At 42.7% G+C, this 23,759-nt stretch overlaps 1 protein-coding gene across 1 annotated transcript; it reads left to right on the top strand.

Annotated features, from left to right (window-relative positions):
• mettl16 (methyltransferase 16, N6-methyladenosine) lies at positions 1-22,317 on the top strand. Its single transcript, XM_070906292.1, has 10 exons — positions 1-127; positions 361-498; positions 8,794-8,981; positions 10,547-10,687; positions 11,346-11,461; positions 11,694-11,836; positions 14,392-14,461; positions 15,956-16,045; positions 20,901-21,074; positions 21,406-22,317. The coding sequence occupies exons 2-10, from the start codon at positions 371-373 to the stop codon at positions 22,063-22,065; spliced, it is 1,710 nt and encodes a 569-aa protein (XP_070762393.1). The 5' UTR covers positions 1-127; positions 361-370; the 3' UTR covers positions 22,066-22,317.
• Positions 22,318-23,759: the final 1,442 nt, after the last annotated feature.

Here is a 23,759-nt window from a genome sequence, read left to right as displayed (position 1 = left end):
AAGTGAACAACGTTTGGACAACGTGAGTTGTGAGAGCTTTTTCTACACAGTTGTTTAGTCCAATAAAGTCATCGCCAGTCGGAAAATATCAACAGACTTCATCACAACAAGGAAAACTCCAATAACGGTATGCAGACACAAATACTGGCTACACATTAGCTTAAAATGTTAGCTTACTGCTCCAAACTAACGTTAGCTCCGCGAATCCGTTTGAAAACGAGTTGTTCCGCACATTAAAGTCATCTTAACTGTTTCAAAGTCAACTTCTCTGCTTTTATCAGGTTGTTTTTGTTTGTGAATATTGTTGCTCCAAGTTCACCCTGGTTCATGCTCATGTCTCCCTCCACCCTCTAAAATCAGTGCTCTGATCATGGCTCTGAATAAGTCCATGCATCCCCGGAACCGTTACAAAGACAAACCGCCGGACTTCGGTTACCTGGCCTCCAAATATCCAGACTTCCAGCAGCATGTGCACACCAGCCTCACCGGAAGACCCGTGTAAGTACCCGAGAGAGGGAGTGTGTGTGTGTGTGTGTGTGTGTGTGTGTGTCCCTTCTTGCCCGTAGAAGACAATTTCAAAGCAGTCCGTCCTATCAAATCTCTCACCTTTTATCATCAGTTAACTTTTTGAACAGGGGTTAGCCATAATCACACAGCAGCTCTGGTATCCTGTGAGCTTCTTATTTATTGCACATACACTATATAGTCCCTGTCCACGTACTTTTGGACTGGCTCATCTTGCACGGTTTGTTTTGACTGAAATGGAAGAAACCGTTGTTTTGTTGTTCGTTGTTTTGTTACTTTGCATCCGCCTAATGTTTTCTCCCAACCTTACAAGCCATTAAGAAGATTTCAGTGATTGTATGGTGGTCCTGGGTCAGAGCTGGGTTGGCTGAGGCTCCAACTTTGGGGCAAGAGTCACGTCTATATATAAACGTTTTTCTGAGTTTGTTGTGGACAAACTTAACTGGGCTACAAAGAGCCCTGACCTCATCCCCCCCTGCGTTGAATTGTAACGCAGACTGAGAGCCAGGCCATACGTCACTGTTATTACCAGTTTCAGACTTTCAGACAGTAAACACTGTTCACCTGAACATGCAACTCATAATTACTGGGGATGCTCTGATCTACACTCACATGCACAGAATTGGTATCAGTGCAGATTCTGGCCTTTTCAAGTGGATCGGGAATCAGCCATGATGTGATTGACCCACATTATTATGCTTGTTTTTTGTTTTTTTTGTCCATGTCATCATAAAATTCAGTGTTTCCATGATCAGATTCAGTCAGTCTCTGCAGACCACCAAGTTTTTAACGCCACAGCTATCCTTGTTGTCACTCCCATGCACTGAGCCATACAGATTTTAGATTTAGGAAAAGAGAGTACTCGTGTCGGATACCCTGAGTTGAGGTATCTGAATTGATATGGGGCAGAGAAAGAAGTTGGATCGATGCATCCCAAATAATTCCAACTGGAGAAACTCCGATTTTACCCTTGGCCATATTGTGTATGTATTGAAGCAGCGTACACAAACACCAGTATGTCAGAGTCAAGCCCTGAGGATCCCATTCAGCACCACTCGAGCCCCAGCTGACTCAGTCTGATCTTTACTGCTCATTCAGCTCCTGGCAGCAGCAGGAGGAAGAAGAAGCCTGGACAAATGATTAATGGACCCAACATCAAAAGATTTTTTTTTCTTTCTCACTCCATCCTCTGTTTGCTGCACTCTTTTTTCATTAGTGAGACTTCACAAAGTGTGTGTGAGTGACAGTTTAAAACGAACTCCCTATTTAAAAGATGGGTTAGTGTGTCAATCAAAAACTGCCCAGTAAGCTTCCTGTGTTTCACCATGTACTCAAACTGGACGCAAATTATATGACTGAAACACTGCGTGTGTGCTGCTGAGAAGTCTTGATGTGAAAAAAAAAGAAAAGTCCAGGCAGGCGAACAAAGGCAGAATATGTCTGGTGGGATTAGTGGAGTTGACATCAAACAGTGTGAGCTCATGATTGCTAGATGTGTTGCTGGGAGCTTTGGTTTGGGTTCAGAATTAGTCCTGTGTACTCAGTGGGTCAGCTTTCCGTCTTGTGCACTTGTTTCCAGTTTGATACATTTGATATGCATTGGCACATGAATATAATGTAAATGTGAACATCCAGGTGAATCTTGGTGGATGTTTGTGTTTCTTCTCATGAGTGAAAAATGTAGATGAGTTAGAGGAGGATATTTAGAGGAGACAACAACCTGGACTGCGTGGATGGATCCATTTTTGACAGTGTTATAGAAGGTAAAGCACAGGTGTAACTACGAACTATTAATGAGTAAAGGCTGCATTCCATCCAGATGTGCCGGTTTCAGCGTCCTGATGTTGTGCATGCTCACTGTCTTAATGAGACGCCTCAGTGTAACATTGTTATTTTTTACCTGTGCTTTACCTGCTGTGGCACGTTAGACTGTCTGCAGTTTACGATGATGACCAGCAACTACAGTTGTCAGTGTTTCATGAGTTGAGTCACTTAGCATGTTAAATTACTAAACTAAAAATGTGTACTTTGTCATTCGTTATATTTGGAATTTATAGTTGTAACAAAAGAGCTGTAATCCACCATGGTGACATTTCAGACAAACTAAAGCTCCATTCAGACTGGATTTATTTCTCTTGGGGAGGTGGTGTGATTCTAATATTACCATTAGTGATTTTAATCCTGTCCGGAAAGCATATGTGGGTAATTTACACCCCCACCCAAGTAATAATTACAGCTGCAATTACCTACTGTTCTTCTGAGAATTTGCTGGTCTTCCTGTAATTTAAATCCCATCCGGAGTTTTTTTCCAGAAGGAAGAGCTGCTTGTCCCTCTACTTTATTTATCAACTGAGATTTGCCATTAGCGTGAAAATGGAGAAAGTCAAGTCATAAGTCTATTACAGACCACATCCTGTAATTTTGTGATGGTTAAAATGAGGTACATTACTGAGGAGTACAGTGAATATTTTAATCCCATCTGAATGGGTTTTAAGGTTGTGGTTGGTTGTTGTAAAATTTGCCATCAGCCTCTATATTTGTTTACTGATTTCTGTTGAAAACACATTCAAAATAGCGTTTACAATTTATCTTGGTTAAGTTGGTTCTAGTCTTTTTATAAAGACATGTCAACTTGTCATTTTTTTAATTTAGAATTTTTTTTTTTTTTTAAATCCCTCTCAATTGACACAAATGTCCGTCAAAACAAAGCAAACTCCCAATGAATGTAGGAGCTGACAGTTATTGTGGGACTTGTATTGGAGGTCTGCTGTTCATCTGTCAGGACTGAGACGCTCTCCTCCCTCTTTGTTTGTGTTTTCATGAAACAGGTACCATGTCTGCTCGGTGAGGAAATGGCTTGTTATTGTCTGTGTTATGCAGATGAATGGGGACATGGTGTCACTGCAGCGGGTCTGAACATCTGTGTGTGTGACTGTGAACATATTGGTGTGGGCTGATCCTTTGTGGTTGTGAGGTGGCCAGTCAATCATCTTATGGTGGACAGAGCGTGCATGTGTGGGCACGCTGTAAAGCTCGACTTGATGTCTGTCTGTGACAGGTGTTAATTATCACTGTCTCCCTGTCTGTCTGTGGCTCACCAACAGACACACAGACAATGGGCTGGAAGCGTCAGGCCTGGACATCCAGTGTGGAAATTTAATGTAGACAATCGGGGAATTAGACAACTCGTTTTTTATGTGTGACTTTTATAGACAGAAAAAAGTGTGAAAATACACAGAAATGAAACGTTGGTTACTAGCAGTGAAGCAGGCTGCTTTCATTAAATAATAGTCTATTTAGTGGTATAACCTTTTGTAGATTTTAGTAGTTGATTGATAGAAAACGATTGAACAACAATTTTCAACAATTAAGAAACTAAGAGCCTACAGCCATGCTAGCAGCTCTGTGAGGCTATACTTGCGCACAGCGTTTTTTCAAGGTACATGTTAACATTAGCTTGCTAACATGTTCACATTGACGATGGTAACATGCTGATGTTAGGTATGGTGTTTACCATGTTCAGCATGTTAGCATGCTAGCATTTGCTAATTAGCACTTAACACAAAGTAGCTGAGGCTGATGGGAATTAGTTTTGCAGGTAGATGATCATCAAATTTATTCCCGAGGGTGGCATGAATGTCTTTCCAAACTTTCATGACAATCCATCCAATAGTTGTTGAGATATTTGAGTCTGGACCAAAGTGGAGGACTGACTGATATTCCCATCCTTAGAACCGCTGGTATCATGGCTAAAATGTTAATTGGGAGCCCCTCAGAAGTGTTGTGAATGTTATATATAATAGTGTTGTGATGTGTCTTCTGTCCAGCACATGAAAAGACAAATATTTTCAGCTGTACATTGCACAATGATCAGACACACAGTTGGCAGTTTGTTCTCTTTGCCTGCTACATGAACGGATGTCCAGGATTTGCCTCTCACTTCGTGTGTGGCACCAGCTCTGGTTAGCCGTCTGCAGAAATTTGGCTCTCCTTCCCCCGTCAGTCTGTCATTCCATCAGTGGAGGGATTAGTGTGGTTTTGTATTTCCCAATGAATTCATCTACTGGGTTTTTAAGTATTTAAGCAGCGAGTTAGGGATGAGAGTAATCTTGGGGAGACACTCACTCAATCCTCAGGGGAGATATGTCTCCCTTCATTTAGGGATCGTCAGTGGGGAGGACTGATAGCGGTGGGCAGAGAGTTGAGCACAGACCAGAGGAAATATGGGGAATGTGATTGGAATTGAAGTGAGGAGCAGATAAACCCCAAAATAGTGAAGTGGCTTGTTTCAGTTTTCGGAGAAGGAGAAGGGGGGCTCCGATCAGGCAGATAGAGGGGTGGGATTAGGAAGCATGAATGGGTATTAAAAATGCAACAGCCTGGGTGACATTTAATTTGGTAGTCATATTTTTTATGGGCTGCAAGACGATCATCTGTGGAGGGATTTTCACCTCCGTAATTAATGAAATGTTACATTTTCACACCAGTTTTGTTCAGATATATATTATTAAACATGTTCTTGGCAATAGAGGAGAAATTAATGAGTAATTTCGACCTCTGATGCCAAATTTTAATTTGATAAATGTAAACCTTACGATGATCGGCAGCATTTCCCTCACTGGGAATAGCCATTACCATAAAGATATTTTTTACTATCTGATGGGAGAGCTAAAAGGGACACTCGCTGCCTTAGGTAGGACATTATTTTTACATATTTCACTTTCCAAATCTGCTGTGAAGAGGCCGTTGTCTGCTGTTTGGCTTCTGCACAGTGCTCTTAATTTCCAGGCACAACCATCACATTACTCTAAATCATTTATCTAAAAAACAGTTAATTGTGAATTATAATTTGTGTAGTGTTGGGGCTGGCCACAGGGTTTCTGGTAAGCAATAAGCTTTCTTGCTGACATGAACAGATCCCATTATTTAAACTCAAGTGACTGGTTAATTGGTTGTCGGCTGATGATTAAACTTAACCCTAACCCAAAATCTAAAATACATAATGTGCACAATTAATTAATTTCCAATCACATCTATTGCTACTTGTTTTCACAATCTAAATGGAGACTGTTAAATTTTCAGTCTTTGTTTCAGTACATGGGGGCAAATGCACCTAAACTCCTGTGTAAAAGTGTGTCTGTCCGTGTTTAATCAATGACCTCATCCCGGCCCTCCTGTTCTTATTTGTATCTCATGTTCTCTGTTGAATATAAAATGTAGAAATAAAAATAAAAAATGAGATTTTATTCATGAATCATAAACCTAAATAATCAGAATAGTAGTCCTGAGAGAAACATCTAGAAAAAGAATCATTTCAGCCGTAATTGCTGGTTGTTATTGGGTCATTTTTTACTGCATCAGCATGTCTGCAGAATTGCAAAATATCCGTAAATGAGCTCAGAGATCTTCAAAGTCAATTTAAGCTTTAAATTCACATCGAGTTTTTAGTGATGCACTCAATTTCTGCTCTTGTGAGGACTCAAAATGTGTTTCGCTCAGTGTTAAAAAAAAAAAAAAAACACTGACGTGAGAAAAGTTGCTAATCAGCTAATCAGCATAAAATGTTTCCCAGCACACTCAGAGTGAAGTAGATGTACCTTGAAGGTCACCTCTCTGTGGACAGAGATTGAAAAAGCCTGTGTGTGTGTGTGTGTGTGTGTGTGTGTGTGTGTGTGTGTGTGTGTGTGTGTGTGTGTGTGTGTGTGTGTGTGTGTGTGTGTGTGTGTGTGTGTGTGTGTGTGTGTGTGTGTGTGTGTGCTTTCATGCTGATCGTGTAGCGTGGAGGTGAGAGCGAGCTGTTTGTCTCAGCAGTAAACTGCCTTCCAGTCTAATGATGTCGTCCTCTTCATCCATCTGCACCTGAATCAAAGACTTTTCTGCTGCTCAGCAGCTAAATCTCTTCTTCACCTGCAGAGTCTTACTGTGCACCTTTTTATTCGCTCCTTCTCTCCTGGTTCTCTTGTTTTACCTGAACATAAGCTGGAATCGAGTTTTGAGCCATAACTGATTCCTGATTCCCACCTTTTCCCCCTCACACTCGTCCTATCTTCAAAACAGTGTAGCATATTTAGTCTCATCACAACTTTTTCATTCAGTTTTGTCCCACACTGACTCCCGTCGACCACGTTAATGTCGCAGGCACGCAGCGGTGCAGACGTAAATCGCGGGCACGCTCACGCTCCCGTCTGGCATCAGCCATTGCTCCAGCGTGGCCGGATTTGCGTGCTCTCCTCATCTGTTCAGTAGGTGGGGTTGCCATGGAGACGTGGCATTCGCAGTGCTGCTGATGGGAGTGATCGGCCTGCATTGCACACACACACACACACACACACACACACACACACACTACCATACACACTCATCAGGGTCTAAAAATAGAGGGCTGGCCTGAGCAGCCTCCCTCTCTGAATATTGATCCTTATCTAATGATGCCTCTGAGGAGAAATGAAAGAGGGCAGAATATCTGAGAGCTGGATACATGAGAGAGGCAGGCTTTCATTTTGGGAAAGAGTGAGCGTTATGCTGATGTATCACTTCTCCCTCATTAGCTTGATTCCCTCCCCTAATCTCAGGCCATTTTTAAAGTGCAAATTTCTTCACTGGTTCGTCTTTTACGAACGTGTGTCATACTTCCTCAGAGGAGCCAGGTGTTTCTCCAAGAGGTCACGCTCCTTCAGCCGCTGATTAAACAGGACCATTAACCTAATATGTTCATTAGGTGAAGAGACACGGGGTAAGATTGATGTCAGACTCTTCAGGTAAATCGCTTCTCATTTGTATCCGTCTCACACCTGGCTGCGTTCGTCTTTGTTATCACTCCTGAATGAAGATGCAGAGTTCAGTCACCAGAGTCACCTCGGCAGCAGGGCAAGTTTGTCCCCTGTTTTGCCTGCATTTAGTTTTTTTTCCTGTTTTTTTTTAGACATTTTATTACACACCCGACAGTAGAGAGATGAAATTAGGGGAGAGAGGGTATGACATGCAGTAAAGATCCCCAGCCAGGTGCAAACTGGGGACATTGTGGCCTTCAAACCAGGGCCCTCATCTGCATTTTACCTTCACATCTGTAGGTCAGTTCAGTTGGTCCGGACTCAGGGAAAATTATATATTGCCAAAACACATGAAGTAGGACACAAGCGCAACACACAATCTTCCTTCCTCTTTCTGATTTATCAGGAAAAATCCTCATACTCATGTTCATAAGTGTTAAAATCACACATCTACCATCACAAAATGTGGGGTTAGTCTGCTCTGCGTTCACACTCAAGAGTCCCGTTGGAACCCAACTGAGACCCAGGGCCAGATTAACCTGCCAGGGGCAAAAAGGACCTTCACAGTCTTGGAGCTTATACTCAAACTCGATGTCCTGGATAGTGGACCTGAAGCAACACAGGACTGTTATCAGTCTAAACACCTGCTTAAACCTAATTGATGGAAGGTTTTCATACAGACCTAGAAAAAAGGAAAAAAATGTAAATTGTGATGCACTTTTATTTGTAGTAAAGTATCACTGAAGAGGGGCTGAATACTGAGAGAGCAAAACATTTCAGCATTTCATGTGTAATTAAAACAAAAACAATGAAAATAAAAACAAAGTCAGAGGTTAACTGCTTTGTGTTTCAGAGTTGTATCTCCATCTCTACCAACCAGCAGTAGATGGGGTTTTTTTTCCACTGGAATATGCTCAGACCAATTTTGTGAGGTGCCAGACGCTCCCATCACCAGGATGTGTCTAATTACATCTGCCAAGGTGCGAAAGCGCTCAGCGAAGCTTTAATTATACCTATCTCACCCACTTTTTTTTTTTTTTGTCTGCTGCACTCGTGTCCGCTTGTGTGACAGCTGAAATCATTAAACATGTCAAGAGGAAAAGACGGGCGAGCGGAACGGGTGGGACTGAGAATTGGAAGTAAAAAGTGGTAGGTCTCAGCAATGTTGAAGATGTGAATTTCATTGTCATTAGCAGGGAATTGTTTGAATTGATGGGTTGCTTATCTTCCCATTGTCCTCCATCTGTGTGTGCGTGTGCGTGTGTGTGTGTAATGTGAAGTAATGGGGTTCAGTGCAGAGAGCTGCAGAGGGTTAATGAAGTGCTGCATTAAGAGCAGTTTGGTAAATTGCTGTCAGGTGGCCTCATTGGTAAAACAAAGAGGATCAGCAAGTCACTAAATTTAAATCATCCTTAAAGGGAAATTCAGGTTCCATGCGTTACTGTGGAATTTAAAATGCTGACATGAACTCATTCAGCCATGTTTGTTTCTCCTCTAGTGTGAATTTCAAAGAGCCGGAGGCAGTGCGAGCGCTGACCTGCACCCTGCTGAAGGAGGACTTTGGTTTGACCATCGAGATCCCTCTGGAGCGCCTCATACCCACCGTCCCCCTCCGCCTCAACTACATCCACTGGGTGGAGGACCTCACCGACGGCCAGAAGCAACCACGCAGGGGCATTGACATCGGTACCACTACTATTATTTGTGTCATTTGCTGCACATGTGTCATCTTACAGTGTGTGTGATAGGTGTGAGTATCCTCGATGTGATGATAAATGATTTTTCATCATCACATCGAGGATGCTCCAGATAAATAGCATTACTTTTCATGTAACCGAGGGATTTCCTGAATAGTTCTGTCTTGGCCTCAGTGATTTCCTCTAGCTCAGGGGTCTCAAACTACCTGATTCAGCTCTTAGACCATTTCATAGGGCCCCCAAAATGTTAAGAATTTGTTGTTAAATTCCTTTTGTTCCCATTATTTTCCTCCCAGTCTTTGGATTTGCTAGCAAGGCTGCAAAACTGGAACATAAATTTTTTTATTTATTTATTTATTTTTTCATTTAATATTTATCTAGCTGCATCTAACTGCACAAATTAAACACCAAACAGTACTCTGTTTTACCGAAGTGTAGCTGGAACCAAAAGGTGTCTCGTTAAACATAAAAGAGAAGTTTCAAAAGAGGCACACTATTGATTTGCCGTTTTTTTTTTTTTTTTTTAGTTTAATCTGACTGTCAACTGTCTCATCTGCAATGAGGAAGTTGTTGTTCTCAAGGATTATGATCTCAAGCAGCAGCTAAACTTAAATAAACATGCAGAGCTGTATGTCCATATACAAGAAAGAGGAGAGGAGCAGACCAGTAGCTCATCTTTGGACTGGATATAGTTGAAATCCAGTGTAGAAAAATAATAAAAACTACAAAAGAGAGTTCAAGTGAGTATCCCCCAGTTAATTTGCGTTTGAGCCCCACTGCTCTTGTTTGTTCTTGATGTGGCTGCCAGCAGCTCAGAGCGGCACGCGAAATGTCAGTTGGTGCTTCCAGCTGGTACACATGAGCCCAGTCATTCCCAGTGTTCCCAGCACTCACAAGCTAAATCCCCATCCACATGTCACCGCTAGTTTTCAGTTCTGTCTGTCAGAGAAAAAGCTGTCTGTCTTTGCGTGTGTTGTGATTGTGCCTGCAGGTGTGTGTGTGTGTGTGTGTGTGTGTGTGTGTGTGTGTGTGTGTGTGTGTGTGTGTGTGTGTGTGTGTGTGTGTGTGTGTGTGTGTGTGTGTGTGTGTGTGTGTGTGTGTGTGTGTGTGTGTGTGTGTCCCCTCTTTAGGGCCTCAGGTCACTGATCGGTGACCCCTGAATCTTTTCTGTAAGCAGATTGAAGCTGTCTGCTCCCTGATGGATCACCACTGGGCCACCTTTGTCTGAGCTTGGTCTGAATCATGCAGCTTGTCATATGTGAATGATTTAATAACAGCTGCTGGAACTGACATTTATTGTCCATTAGGGCCACTGAGTTAAAGATAATTCTTCAGAAACACACCATCTCACGTCCTGGGACGAACTTCCCTTTCATGCAATCAGTTACTTAAGGGGGGGGCGACTGTGGCGCAGCAGGTAGAGCGGGTCGCCCATTTACTGCAGGGTTGGTAGAAAGGCGCTATATAAATGCAGTCCATTTACTTTGGAACGACATCCCAACACATTTCCATATTGTTCAATAAAAGTCATCCTAATGAACGATGTTTCCTTAGGCACTGGGGCGTCTTGTATCTACCCCTTGCTGGGAGCCACAATGAACGGCTGGTACTTTCTCGCCACAGAGGTGGACGACATCTGTTTCGACTACGCTACGAAAAACGTGGAGCAGAACAACCGGTCTGATCTCATCAAAGGTAAGTGTGGTCCACTCATCTGAAGAACAATGTATCTCCAGAGATTAGACCGCTGCGTTTAAACAGCAGTGTAGAGTTTGTATATTGTCTCACCTCGTGTGTCTTAAAGGGAGACTGTGTAACACTGAACCCCGGCTAGAAGTAACAACTTACAGGCTAATGGTAAAAGCTAACATGTAGATTAACAGTAGAACAAGCAGAGAATGTCATGGAGACAGTGATCCAGCTAAAGTCTGCCAACATTAGCCACATCTGTGTAACATCTGTACACTTATCAATTTTGAGGCCTTTCAGGTGAATGAGTATTGAATTGTAGAGCTACAATGTAAAAACGAAGCCTTCATGTTTACAATGTTGCTCCAGTCAGCATGTTCTGTGTCATTTCATGCCGTATTCTGATTTGTGGGTTGTAGAAAACTTCTTCCTAACTTTCAGACACTGAGTTTTGACGTAGACAGACAGCATAGTGTCTCATAGTGCGATCTAAGGCCACAGCTTTGGACTGAGAATGATTGTTAACTTTTGTCTGGGACAGCCTGAAGTCGCACATTGTTTAGGGGCCTTCAGCCTTGTTTTGTTTTTCCCAAGAGCTTATAAACTTATAATTCCCTGCCTCACTTTTGTTGTTGTTTTGTCTTTTTTGTTTGCACTATCCTAGTTGTCAAAGTCCCTCAGAAGACTTTACTGATGGACGCCTTGAAAGAAGAGACAGAAATAGTGTACGACTTCTGCATGTGCAACCCTCCTTTTTTTGCCAACCAGCTGGAAGCAAAGGTAAGAGTTTCCCTGCCTTTAACGTTTAAAACATTTTACTGGCGTCCTGCCTGAACATTTTAAATCCAAACAGGATAGACGTCTTTGAACATAAGTGTTTGGCTCATTGAGAGTAAACACTTGTTGACTGGCCAGAACAAGCCTGACCTGAAACACTATTTGTTTACACGATAGTAACCGGCTTCTAATAGGATTTTATCTTAATCTCTGTCTGTCTTGTTGCTCTCTCCAGGGGATAAACTCCAGGAACTCACGACGACCTCCTCCCAGCTCAGTGAACACAGGCGGGGTGACGGAGATCATGGCGGAGGGCGGGGAACTGGAGTTTGTCAAGAGGATCATTCATGACAGCCTGCAGCTCAAGAAACGCTTGCGGTGAGGAAAAGATCTGCACTTCGTCCCGCAAAATATAACCTGACTCAACCATAACCTGACTTTTTTTTTTACCCTAGTTGCAGGTGTACTTTTTGTGTTTGTAAACCAGATTTATCAAACCCTATCATAGACAGAAACTGTAAGTATTCATGGTTACACAGCTACATATCTGAATTGGCAGATGGATGAACAAGAGCGCTGCAGTTTTGTTCTCTTTGGAGAGGCTTTGAGAGGTTTAAATGGCCACTGAGAGCAGCAGTGGAGGGGAGACACCAAGAGGTGAAATGTGCAGATGGGTTGCTGCACATTAATGGAGCTGTCATCCAGAGTTGGTTTAATTATTTTGGCACAAACTCGGCCTGTGCTGTATCCGGGAGCCCACAGGGAACAGCTGTGTTTTGGGTGGGTGGATGGGGGTGTCTCCAGCGACTGTCACGTTACCCTCCCCCGTTACCAGGGCTGTCACCGGGGCAGCAGAGTGAAACACACATAGAGGGAGCTGCAGAGTGCTGCTATTAAAACTGATTAGACATGCCACACCTGCTTGGCCTCCTACAGGGGAGTACAGTGTATATGTGCTGCATGCAGTGATGTGTGTTTGCAAAATGCGTCACTGGAAAGATGAGCGGTCCTGAGAGGGATCTGATCTTAACACCTGCCTGCTCTTGTGTGGCTCGATGTTACTCTCGTGTAGTGAAGAAAGGAAGTGAGAACAAACCCGCTCTTACTGAACAGGTTTGCGGCTCGGGCCAAACCAACCGGAGCCTGCTGTCACTCCCAAAAGCATGCTGGGACACCAGAGCCGCCAGGTGTCCATGGAAACACTGCCAGCTTCACCGATTGGTCCTTTGAGACGCCCCACACCACCCCTCCCTGCTCCTCTTTCCCTCCTCTTCCCATTGAAGTATAATTACTGTCAAACAGGAGCAAACCACCTTAGTTCCCAGTAAAACACACATCCACATGCTCAAAACCCCAGTTAGAAATGTGGTAATACTCTTCATTTATCATGCCATTGATATGAAAATTACCCTCTCCAGTAATAAGATTGTAATCACACGCCTGTGCTTCAACACGTGAGGTGAGAGGGATGAATACGGATGCTAATGCAGCTGCACACTTTGGGATGTTTGAAAAGCGGTTGGGGGAGGAGGGAAGCCGGGGAGCTGCTCTGGGTGTTCCTCCCCACTGTGTCGAAAAGTGGGGGAACATCTGTGAATATTAGAGCTGTTCAATATTTCATTGTGTCAACAGAGGCTGACATGTTGCTCTCCCCTCCTCGTCACCCCTCTGGGCATCTTCATACCTCCCTAACCTGATTACCAATCATCGTCCTTTCTCACTGTCACAAGTTAAAACTGTTTTTAAGATATGATTTATCTACAGTAGTTTGGTGCGACTGTAGTTTTGCACACTCAGAGATGTGGCTGTTTACAAGGACTACAAGGAGGTTCTTCAACCCAAAAGGGAAAAAGAGGAATGCCATTTCCTGCACTTCTCTACCAAAAAATAGTTATCGTGCTTTCCGTAATAATGTTATTTGCCAGAGTTCAAGGTGATGTCTTCAGCTTCTTGTTTTGTCCGACCAGCAGTCTCAAACCAAAAGATATTCAATATACAATGATATAGAACTGAGAAAAGCTGCTTAATCTCACATTTGAGAAGCTTGAACCAGAGACATTTTTGCTTGATAAATGATTTAAATGATTATAAAAAATGTTTTTTGACCGAAAAATCATGCAGAGGAGACGAAAGTACTCTTTTCAGCCCTGATGAGACCCTCAGTCTAACCCACCAAGAGGTGCAGAAAGTATGTGGCCTGAGGGGCAAAACACAGGGCAAAAAGAGCCATCTAATTCCTTGTTGCTGCTCTAAAAGCTTACTGCTGTGACCGCACATTTGAAGGCAACTTGGATAAGTGTGTCAACATTTTGATCAACTCAGAGATTCTTTCGTCTGTATCTAGGCAGCTGGATTGTTCAGAGGACACTGATTAGAGACATTTTAGTGAGTAGATCAAACGCACCCATAAAAGTGAACAAAACAAAGATGAATGCCCTTTTAAGTCTGTATGGATATTCACATGCTTTACATATTTATTTATCACATTTTATTTATTTGTCACAGCTTTAGACAAAACATAAAAAGCACATAAAGACCAGATGATGAGCTTTTTAAATAATGTCTAGTGAAAACTTAACAAACCCTGACAAGGTTTGTGAAAATTGGTCCGTCTGCCCTCCAGACTGACTCCCTGATGTGTTTCTTTCCTCGATCTTCCCCGACTGGACTCTACTGCTTATTGATCAGGACCAACCTCATCTCTTTATTGCACAACAGAGATTATTGATCAGGCCTCCACCCAGGGACGACTTCAAAACAGGTTTTCCTCCACTGAGGACCGTACACACCCGGATGTTTTTCCTGTCTTTCGTGTTTTACTCTGCCTTTGTGTTGCTTCCCAAAGCTCTACTTGGCTCGTTTGATCTCTGCTTGGCCGTCAGCTGCTAGCACAGCGACACACAGCTGGTTAATATGGATTCTTCTTTCTGCAGGTGGTACAGCTGCATGTTGGGGAAGAAATGTAGCTTGGCACCTTTGAAAGAGGAGCTGAGGAAGCAAGGGGTGAGTACCAACCAAGACAAACACACAAATACATCTGCAGTCAATGGGAGTTACAAAGCAGCCACAGCTTTTGATCTCACTTTGTTCATGCAGGAAGGTGCCCCTTCTGTGCAGGTAGTGATAATAGCTTGTTAAAACAATCTTTGCCTCCCGTCTCCAACCAACACTCTTCTGGGAGTGTGTATTGATGTTAGAAGCAGACGGTCGTCACTGTCGGGGCCGCAGATACTCAAAGAAACATAACACATCAGCTCTTTCTAATATGTCGGCTAAGCAGCGTCACAAACGAGCCATGAATGAGCTGATTTCTGTCAGCAGTGCATGACTGAATCACACGGCATTCTGTATCTAATATGCATTAGCGTCATTAGCTTAACTAATAGCCCAGCACATGACTCCTGACTGCTGCAGGCCTCTGGTCCTGTGCCAGTCACTTCCCTCACATGCCCCCCCCCCCCCCCCCCCAAAAAAAGAGGAATTCGAGCCCCCCCCCCCTCTGCACCTGCCATCCCTCAAACCTCCTCCAGAGGTTTTAGGGTGCTGTCGCTGCTCATCACAGTGAGTGCAGCCTTGGCTAACGTCCAGAGCGGAGACTGTTGCCTCATTTGAAAGTGTCTGTAAACAGAAACCCGGCCTAGTTAATATGCTAATGCTTTTATCACCCATTACTTGATTTTCTCTCCAGTGTCTCCTCATCTCTCTTTGTGTTTTTTAATTTAGCAAATGTGCACGTTGGTGGCTGTCTCAGATACTGAGCTCTTTGACCTCTAACCTTTTATCTTACAGTGACCCTCCTTCTCCTCCTATTTACTGAAGCAGCCCTGACAGACGCTTAAAGAGCTCTGTTAGATTTTCACACCACACGCGTCTTTTTCACATCATGGATTGTTGTTTTCTCACCCTCGATTAGAGATGTGGAGCTCACTGAAGCCAAAGCTCACAGCGGGAGAAACGTCTCAGTTTACATCAGACTGTAGTTCACTCGCCTTCTCCAAACCTGCAGACTGAGCGTGCCCAGTTTACGTTGCATCACTCTGTCAAAGGTTGTCACATGTCGAGGATTCATTGAGTGATTTCTAGGATGAAGCTTCACCGTAAATTCTTGGTCTGTTGAAAGTGATTTGGTTATGAATACATTTGATCACATATTATCAGAATCAGAAATACTTTATTGATCCCCAGGGGGAAATTGTACATGTCATAATCTCAAAACTCGAAGCAGCTGCTGATCCAGTGGCTCCAGCTGATGTTTTAATTATGGATTAATTATCATTTTATCGTATTTATTCATACATTTTATAATTGATTGATTAGGATGGGAGATAACTCAAATAACAGCACAGCCAGAAACTAAAATGTGATTACCGGTAAAAAAGGGGATCCGATTTTTTGCCAAATGTGATATAACGTGCTATAATTTCCAATCAATCATCTGCTGCATGCAGGTCATGCCTGCTGATCACACCTGACAGTTTTTTTAATCTTTTTTCTCAGGTCCCTAAAGTGACGCACACAGAGTTCTGCCAGGGACGGACCATGCGGTGGGCGCTGGCCTGGAGTTTCTACGACGATGTGATCGTTCCGGTGAGTCTGTGCAGATTTGGGTTCTGTCTCTTGTGCCCAACTGCACACCTCAGACTCAACAGATTTTGTGGTCATTATGGCTGGGTGATGAAAATCTGCACCTTTTATGGTACCGCCCGATATGCTTCAATGCTACAGAGTACTGAAAAATAGACTTGACATTTGCTGCTGGATGTTTCCAAAACTGCAGAGCCCCCTCCTCAATGATTCACTACCTCTGCCCCGCTCCATCCTCTCGCTCCTCTCCAGACTGTATCCTCTTTCTCTCCAGCCCGTTCCATTAGAAGCACTTATTCTTTCCTCTTGGGAGATGTTTATGTGATTTTTAACATGCTGTATCCAGGAAACAGTTGCCAGGGCAGGACTGTGTGCATACAACACCATACCATTGTCTCGTCTGGACAGGGAGAGAGTTGGACATCAGTAGAAAGCAGCCACAGTGAAATAGCCATTAAAGGACTAAGAATAATGTTGGAGTGACGACAGAAAATAAAGGCAGGTGGGAGGCGGTCAGCTGGCTGTGTGACGAGGACTGTTTGTGTGTTGGACTCCTCTGTTTTGGCCTTTTCAGCATAAAAGCAGTTGAGCAGAATGATTGGCCTACATTTTCTCCTTCGACCCTCCTCCTCCTCCACTTTCACGCACATCCACTGTCATTTACACTCAGGAGCTGCTCGCCATCATTATCAGGCTGACCCCTCGAGCAAGCGAGCGTGCGTGCGTGCGTGCGTGCGTGCGTGCGTGCGTGCGTGTGTGGTTACATGACAGACGTTTCTGAATGTGTAATTTCTTGCATGGTTGACCCAATTCTGCCTGCATACGTGTGTTCCTATGGATCTCTGATATACATGTATGTGCATAGTGGTGCTCATTAATGTTACATATAAACTATAGCATATGTGACATGCATGCAACTGTGACCTACTTAACGCTCTCATCACCAGGTCAGCCTCCAAACTCCCATTACTACCATTACTTTACATTCATCTTCTCTTTCTCCCTCTCCTCCTGGTTTGTTTAAACTGTATTTAACCAGGCAGGTGACAAATTGTCTTCTGCAGGGACACTTAAAGCGAAACTCAGGCCACAACACAATTTAAAAAAAGAAGTCTAAATCTCTGGATTCACAAGGTTGACTTTCTTGGTATAAATGGACTGAAGCTGCTTTAAAGTGGATTTTACACATCAAAGTCTGTTTACATCTGGGGATGTGGAGTTAGAAAGAAGTGAGATTACCAGACCTCTGAAGAACTACATTAGCTGCTACTAGCATAACACTCCCGAATCTCTGAATGAATTGTTGGTGGTTGAGTTGCATTGTGGCTAATGTAGGCTAAGTTTTAACAAGGAAGTAGCGACTGTTATAGGAGTTCAATGCTAAATCAGTGGAGTCTTTTTAAAATCAATGTCTCATTGTAGCTTTTTTTTTTTTTTTTGCTGTCTCTTCCTTGTATAGCCTCTTCAGTGGTTCCCTAGGTACATCACGGCACAGTTGTTTGGAGTTAAATGTCCCATAATGTCTTTTATGGTTGCCATGACTGTACATTGTCCCAGAAAGGCTGTAGTTTAGTGCAACTCCTGAAAACATGAGTTTGGTTTGGCCTCCAGGTCACAGGGGCCTCTAACATAGTTGTTGAGTCCTTTTCTTTTCATGTGGTTTGATGTGTTATGAAGAAAATGGACATTTAATTATACTTTTAAAGATAATAATTAAAAAAAAATTTTATTGTGGAGTCTCATTACTAAGAGGGAAAGATGCAGAGGATGGATTAAAGGGAGGGTATGGGTGGATTGGAGTGAAGATGTTGATAAAGAAATCCAGCAAAAACAGACAAAAGGATGGAGACTGTGGATAGTGAGATTAGACAGAATAAAAGGACTAGTAGACAGAATAGACTGCTCAAGGCTGCCAGGCTTTATCTGAGCCCTGAGGTGTGTTGTTGCTCATATAGGCCACTGGCAGGAAGGAGGTTCAGGAAGGTCCAGAGTTCAGGAGTCATGCAGGGGGTTTTGGGACTTGACAAAAAGGAAATGGGGGTTGGGAGGAGAGGGGTGATCAGAGTATGATTTACAATGTTTGCCTGAAGGTGATTTTGTGTGTGTGTGTGTGTGTGTGTGTGTGTGTGTGTGTGTGTGTGTGTGTGTGTGTGTGTGTGTGTGTGTGTGTGTGTGTGTGTGTGTGTGTGTGTGTGTGTGTGTGTGTGTGTGTGTGTGTGTGTGTGTGTGTGCACTCAGAAGGATGATTGAATAACGTATCTGGAGAGAAGCTCTTATTGGACTTGTAGGCTTTTACTGTGCGTGGTTTTCAAAATTAGGCCAGGCTTTTATTGTGAGGTTGTCATTTACTCGTGTGTGTGTGTGTGTGTGTGTGAATGTTGTGAGGTGGGTGAGTGGGATTAATAATGGAGTGAAAGAGCAGCAGAGTCAGAAGAGGATGTGATTCAGTGGAGAGGTGTGTATGTAAAACTGTACACGTGGCATTCATGCTCTTTGTCTGTGGATCTCTGTTTGTCTGTGTGTGTGTGTGTGTGTGTGTGTGTGTTTTATATATACCAATGTATTAGTGCAAGAATGTGTGTCAAGGATGCTCCGTACAAACACAGGTTTGGCCTGATGGATGTTATTGATTTCCCTTCCTTGTACAATGAGCTGCAGGGCTCGCAGAGCGTGGAAGAGAAGGGGGAGAGATGTCTGTGAGAAACAATAAGAAATAGAAGCTCTAACAAGCAGCCAGACGAGGCAGCGTCCATCGTCAACCCATTAATATGTCCCTTCTAATACATGCGTGTAAAATCATAGTTTATTCAATACAAGATTGATTGAAAAACCTTTTATTGGGGTTGAATCTTTTTTTCCATTGAAAATGAAGTGGATGCAGGAAAGATGTGAATTTATTGATTGTGATTTAATTTCAAATTACTCTGTTACTCTTCAGAGCTATTAGAGAAAGAGAAAACAAATGTATATTACAAACTGTGATTAAAAAAAAAAGACTACAGGGTCTTTTGATGCAGTAAAATGATCTAGTAATCAAAACTTGACTGTCAGATCAGTGTAGCGGTGTGAAGGTCACAATCTGCTCCTTCCCTCCGCTATTTGTAGGTCAGTCGGCCATGCTGTCTGCTCTGTCACAGTACAGTGCGGCTGCAGACCCCCGCTGCCTCCCCACTTTCTGTCAGCCTGCAGTGACTTTGCGAGTGCAGCGTTGACATATTGGCTGCAGTGGACGCGCAGGGGACGATCGCTGCTGAGCGTCTGTTGTGTTGAGACACGGTCGGGTAATGACCTCCACCGCCGTCACAGCGTGACATTAGAGGGGATTAGAAATAAGGAATGGTGTTAAATTCATGGCAGCTTCAGGAGGAGCTTGTGTGGTTTGTGCGCCCTCTTGTGGCGCATAACGAACATGCATTGATGCCACAGATGCTCTTCTCTTTCTAATGATCTGTATCTCCTGCTGAGCTACAGACTGTTAACTAGGTTTATCATATACATCATATTGTTGATGAAGGTCAGACAGAAATGTTGTAAATTAGAGACTTTGTGGTTTGTGGACAGCTCTTAACCCTCAAAGCCACCGGGGCACCCCATGCTTTTCTTTTTTTTTTTTTGACAGAAAATGGCTTGTTTTATTAGGACACTGAATATCACATCTGGTGCAGCATGCAAGTTTCGCTCATATGTACTACTCTTCTTTATCATTAGCTTTATATCTCATAAAAGAATTAGGTGATTATAGATTGTAGCTACTGTTTATATAATAGAACACTTTGACTGTGAATGAGAGGTATAGGGAAAGATTTTACTTGACACATTATTACTGGTTACCAGAAGCTGTGCACCCCCTGCTCCTTATAGTAGTAGTAGTACATCATTCAGCTTTTTGACTACCTCTCTCTAAGGAAAAAGATCCACTTGGACACATCTGTGAGATACAACATGCAGGTCTTCATCTCCTGAAACATGCGAGTCCCTCTCTTGTGTTCTTTCCACCACTTGTTAGCCTTTTCAGTTTTTAATGTCTCCCCACGTTGTCCCATTGTGAAAAAATAACATTAGACTTACAAAGTATAATATTTATAACTGTTAATATTTGTGTTGGTTTTACACACCGAAAAGTTTTATTGTATCTATTGCTTGATAAGGTAATATGAGTTATAAATAATGTCTAAAGTATGTGTGTTATTTTATCTGTGTCAGATTTCCCTTTAGGCAGAGGAGAGAAGTGCATTGTTATTACTTACTACTACTATCACTAAAGTCATGTCTAGCCTCTTAATGTCAAACGTCTGAAAATGTAAACGATAACAAAACACAGACTTTGGTCTCTGAGTTTCTCAACCAGAAGTTTTGACTCGAGTGAGTCACTGTGCCCCAATGTGTAACTTAAAACCACAAAGAGCTTAAGACCAGAATAAATAACAGAACAGAGCAGATAAAAGTAAATAAAGCAGTGACGTTAACAATGTGCAGCCAAAATGTATCTTAAGTATGAGATGAATGAAGTGGGGAAAATACATAAAAATAAGAGCTATAAATATTTTCAAGGTAAGGGGGCAGGATATCTCTGATATCTAATCTAAAGAATGTAATACTGTGTTTTCTTTGTCTAGAATACAAATTCCCCTCTATTTTCATTTGTAATTTATCTAGAATCAATATTTTCATGCATATTTCAGAATGTATCGTGTGCTTATCATTGCAAAATACTCTTGACTATAGGTCCCTATGTTTGTCACTCTGTTTCTCTATTAAACTATACATATATGTTTTAATTTGTACCCTTTGTATTTTGCATGTCCAGAATTTGTTAATGTTGTTTAATTTTCTCCTGATCTCCCCTCTTTGATCTCAGTCTCCTCCCAGTAAGAAGCGTAAACTGGAGAAGGCACGGAAGCCCCTGTCGTTCTCAGTACCAGAGGCAGGACTGAAGGAGCTCCAGGCCAAGGCCAAGGCTTTAGACTGCACTGCCCGCAGACCTGTGGACAGCATCGCTGCTCTGCTGGAGAAAACACTCACTGACCTGCGGGTAAACTCAGAACTGTTAGAAGAGGACAACCCAGTTTCACCCTTGCTCAAGTGATAGACCTGTGGGAAATTACTGGTGCTTAAATATTCTCTGTCAGCTTCTCTGTGCCCCTTGACCTCTGTGGCATTAGACAGGATTGGTAATTGCAATGAAGATGCAAAGAGGAATACTTCACAATATTGTGTAATGTAGTACAGTAAAACCGTAAACCATAGCAACAGAAGTTACTGTAGAGTTGAATCCGTTTCTCCACCCCCCCTGTATGTAGCAGTAACTTTGTCATCTCCAGTAAACCTCATCATTAGTGTGATTGTCTTCTGTTTCACTGCAGGTTCGGCACAAACGTGTCCCATGCAGGAACCAGGAGCAGAGCCTCTTCCTAACAGCTGTGGAGAACACATGGATCCACGGACGACAGAAGCGACGTGAAGGGTCGCGGCATTTGCGAGAGCTTCCCAGGGCGCCTCACTGTGCTGGAACCAGCTCTCAAACCACTGCGGCCACGGCTGCTCCTGCCACGACCCCGGCATCTCAAAACCAGTCTGCCTCCACGGAAAACAGCAACACCCAGGGTGAGAGCACTCAAAACAAAACCACGTCGGCACAGGAGCTAACTGGTCAGCAGCAGCCCGCAGAGCAGATTGGCAACGGCGCCTCTTCAAATGAAACAAGTAAAGACGCAACACAAAAAGAGGTCTTAGGAAATGTATCAGGTGAAGACGTGGACATGGAGTCTTCTCCGTCCACAGAAGCAGGGCCGGAAACTGGCCCAAAGGAAGCACCTGCTGCAGCAAGTGAACCCCCCTCTAAGCGACCCGTGAGTCCCAGTGTCGTCGAACACTTCCTGTTTAAGTGTCTGCTGAATGTGATGCTTGAGGACAGCAATGTAGTGATTGAGATGCACTGGGTTGAGGGTCAGAGTAAAGACCTGATGAACCAGCTGTGCACCTACCTGAAGAACACACTTTTAAAGTCTGTCGCCAAGTCCTAAATGGTCAGAAGAAACAGATCGTTTTCTTTTTAAAACCGAATATGCAGATGTGAAATGACAGCACACGTTATTTTTAGAGATGATTATTGAGTCCCTGTCAATTGGGAAGTTTCTTTCTGGGCAGTTAAAATGATAATGTGCATAACTGGACACAGCTTTTGAGAAGTTTTTTCTTGTACTTGGCAGTTTACCTTTTAAGGAAATACATACTGTACTTTGGTATTTTGTGCTCAAAGTTGTCAAAACATTTACAATAAATGTACATTTTTATAACAAGTTTGCTACTTCTGCATATTTTATACATAATCAAGTATGTTTAGCCTGGTGGGGTTTTTTTTGTTTTTTTTTTTTTTGTTTTTTTTTACAGTGCAGTACATTTGAATGACCACAAGAGGGCAGTGTTTGTGTTTCCTCTATCCAGGACTATTCCTGTCAGGATCTTTTGTATTAAGATTAAATCCTTTAATTGCTGCTTTATTAGCCTTTGTCTTTGTGAATGGCTTTTGAATGACACATTGAACCCAACATAGCCTGACAGCCAGCACTTCTTAAATTTACACACAGCCAATGTAATTCAGGATGTTCCTGGAGCCCCTCAGTGTTTCCTGTTCCTGGAGAACCTTTAGTATTGTGGTCCACTATTATTACTCTGCTGTAGCTGACATACTTCCTGACTAGAGTTGAGTGAATAACAGGAAAAGAGACCTAAATATCCAGGACCGTGTGTGTGTGTGTGTGTGTGTGTGTGTGTGTGTGTGTGTGTGTGTGTGTGTGCACATTCATTGTTAGTGTGAACAACCCCCCCCCACACACACACACACACACTACATGTCCCTCTGTTATGCCAGGATTTAGACTCCACCAACCTGTGTGTGTGTGAGAGAGTCATGTGAGACCAATGCTAAAAACCATTTAGTGTCCTTTAGTTAGATTTGGCTGCTGATAATAACGTGCAATTTTAATGCTGTTCAAAAAAAAATTATTTCTTCATGCTTCGAGATGCTGATGTGTTGGTTTCACATGAAGAATAGGTTTCATTAACATGTAGGCTAGCATAAATTATTAATCCGTTGCCTGAAAGATGAATAGAAGATATAAGATCGATAGTGAAAATAACTGTTGTATGAAAATGAACACATACCAATGTGGTTTTGCTGGCAAGTTGCATATGATAACATATGTCTACTTATCTATATTTGTATTCCCCCTCCAAATAAATCAGCTTGGTTTAGAATTCCATATATTTTATAACCACTATATAGTGAAGTTAGTGAAGTAGTAGTATGCAGTGGCAGAAAATAGAAACACTTAAGTAAAGTACAAGTACCGTAAAACTGAGCAGTAATTAAATGTTTAAAAAGCTAATTGAAACGTAATGCAGGTCAGCAGACTGCATCATGTCCTCTGCTGAATGACATTCTCTAACACTACAACTGCTCTAATTTGGTTTAATTTTGAGCCTTATGTACTGGCTCGCTGTCGTTATCAAAACTACTTCCGATTCAACCATATTATTATCAGTGATGCCTGCCTCAAAAAGCTTGGAGACGCTGCACAATGCATCGCTTGTCTCCATGTGTGCAGACGCCATACCTTGTTGTTCTTCGCGCTGATTGGCGGTTGGAACAATACATCGGTGAAATGTAAATTTGCTGCAGTCATGGTTACTTGTAAATTGCGGAGACGGTTGGCAA

Source organism: Enoplosus armatus, chromosome 5 (genome assembly GCF_043641665.1).
Source record: "Enoplosus armatus isolate fEnoArm2 chromosome 5, fEnoArm2.hap1, whole genome shotgun sequence".
Classification (NCBI taxonomy): domain Eukaryota; kingdom Metazoa; phylum Chordata; class Actinopteri; order Centrarchiformes; family Enoplosidae; genus Enoplosus; species Enoplosus armatus.
Note: the sequence above shows the minus strand (reverse complement) of the source record. Positions and strands in the feature narration are given on the sequence as shown.

Coding starts and splice junctions, on each gene's coding strand:
- mettl16 (XM_070906292.1), top strand. CDS start 371: ATGGCTCTGAATAAGTCCATGCATCCCCGGAACCGTTACAAAGACAAA. Junction 16,046..20,900: donor ACGACGATGTGATCGTTCCG/GTGAGTCTGTGC, acceptor CTTTGATCTCAG/TCTCCTCCCAGTAAGAAGCG. Junction 21,075..21,405: donor AAACACTCACTGACCTGCGG/GTAAACTCAGAA, acceptor GTTTCACTGCAG/GTTCGGCACAAACGTGTCCC.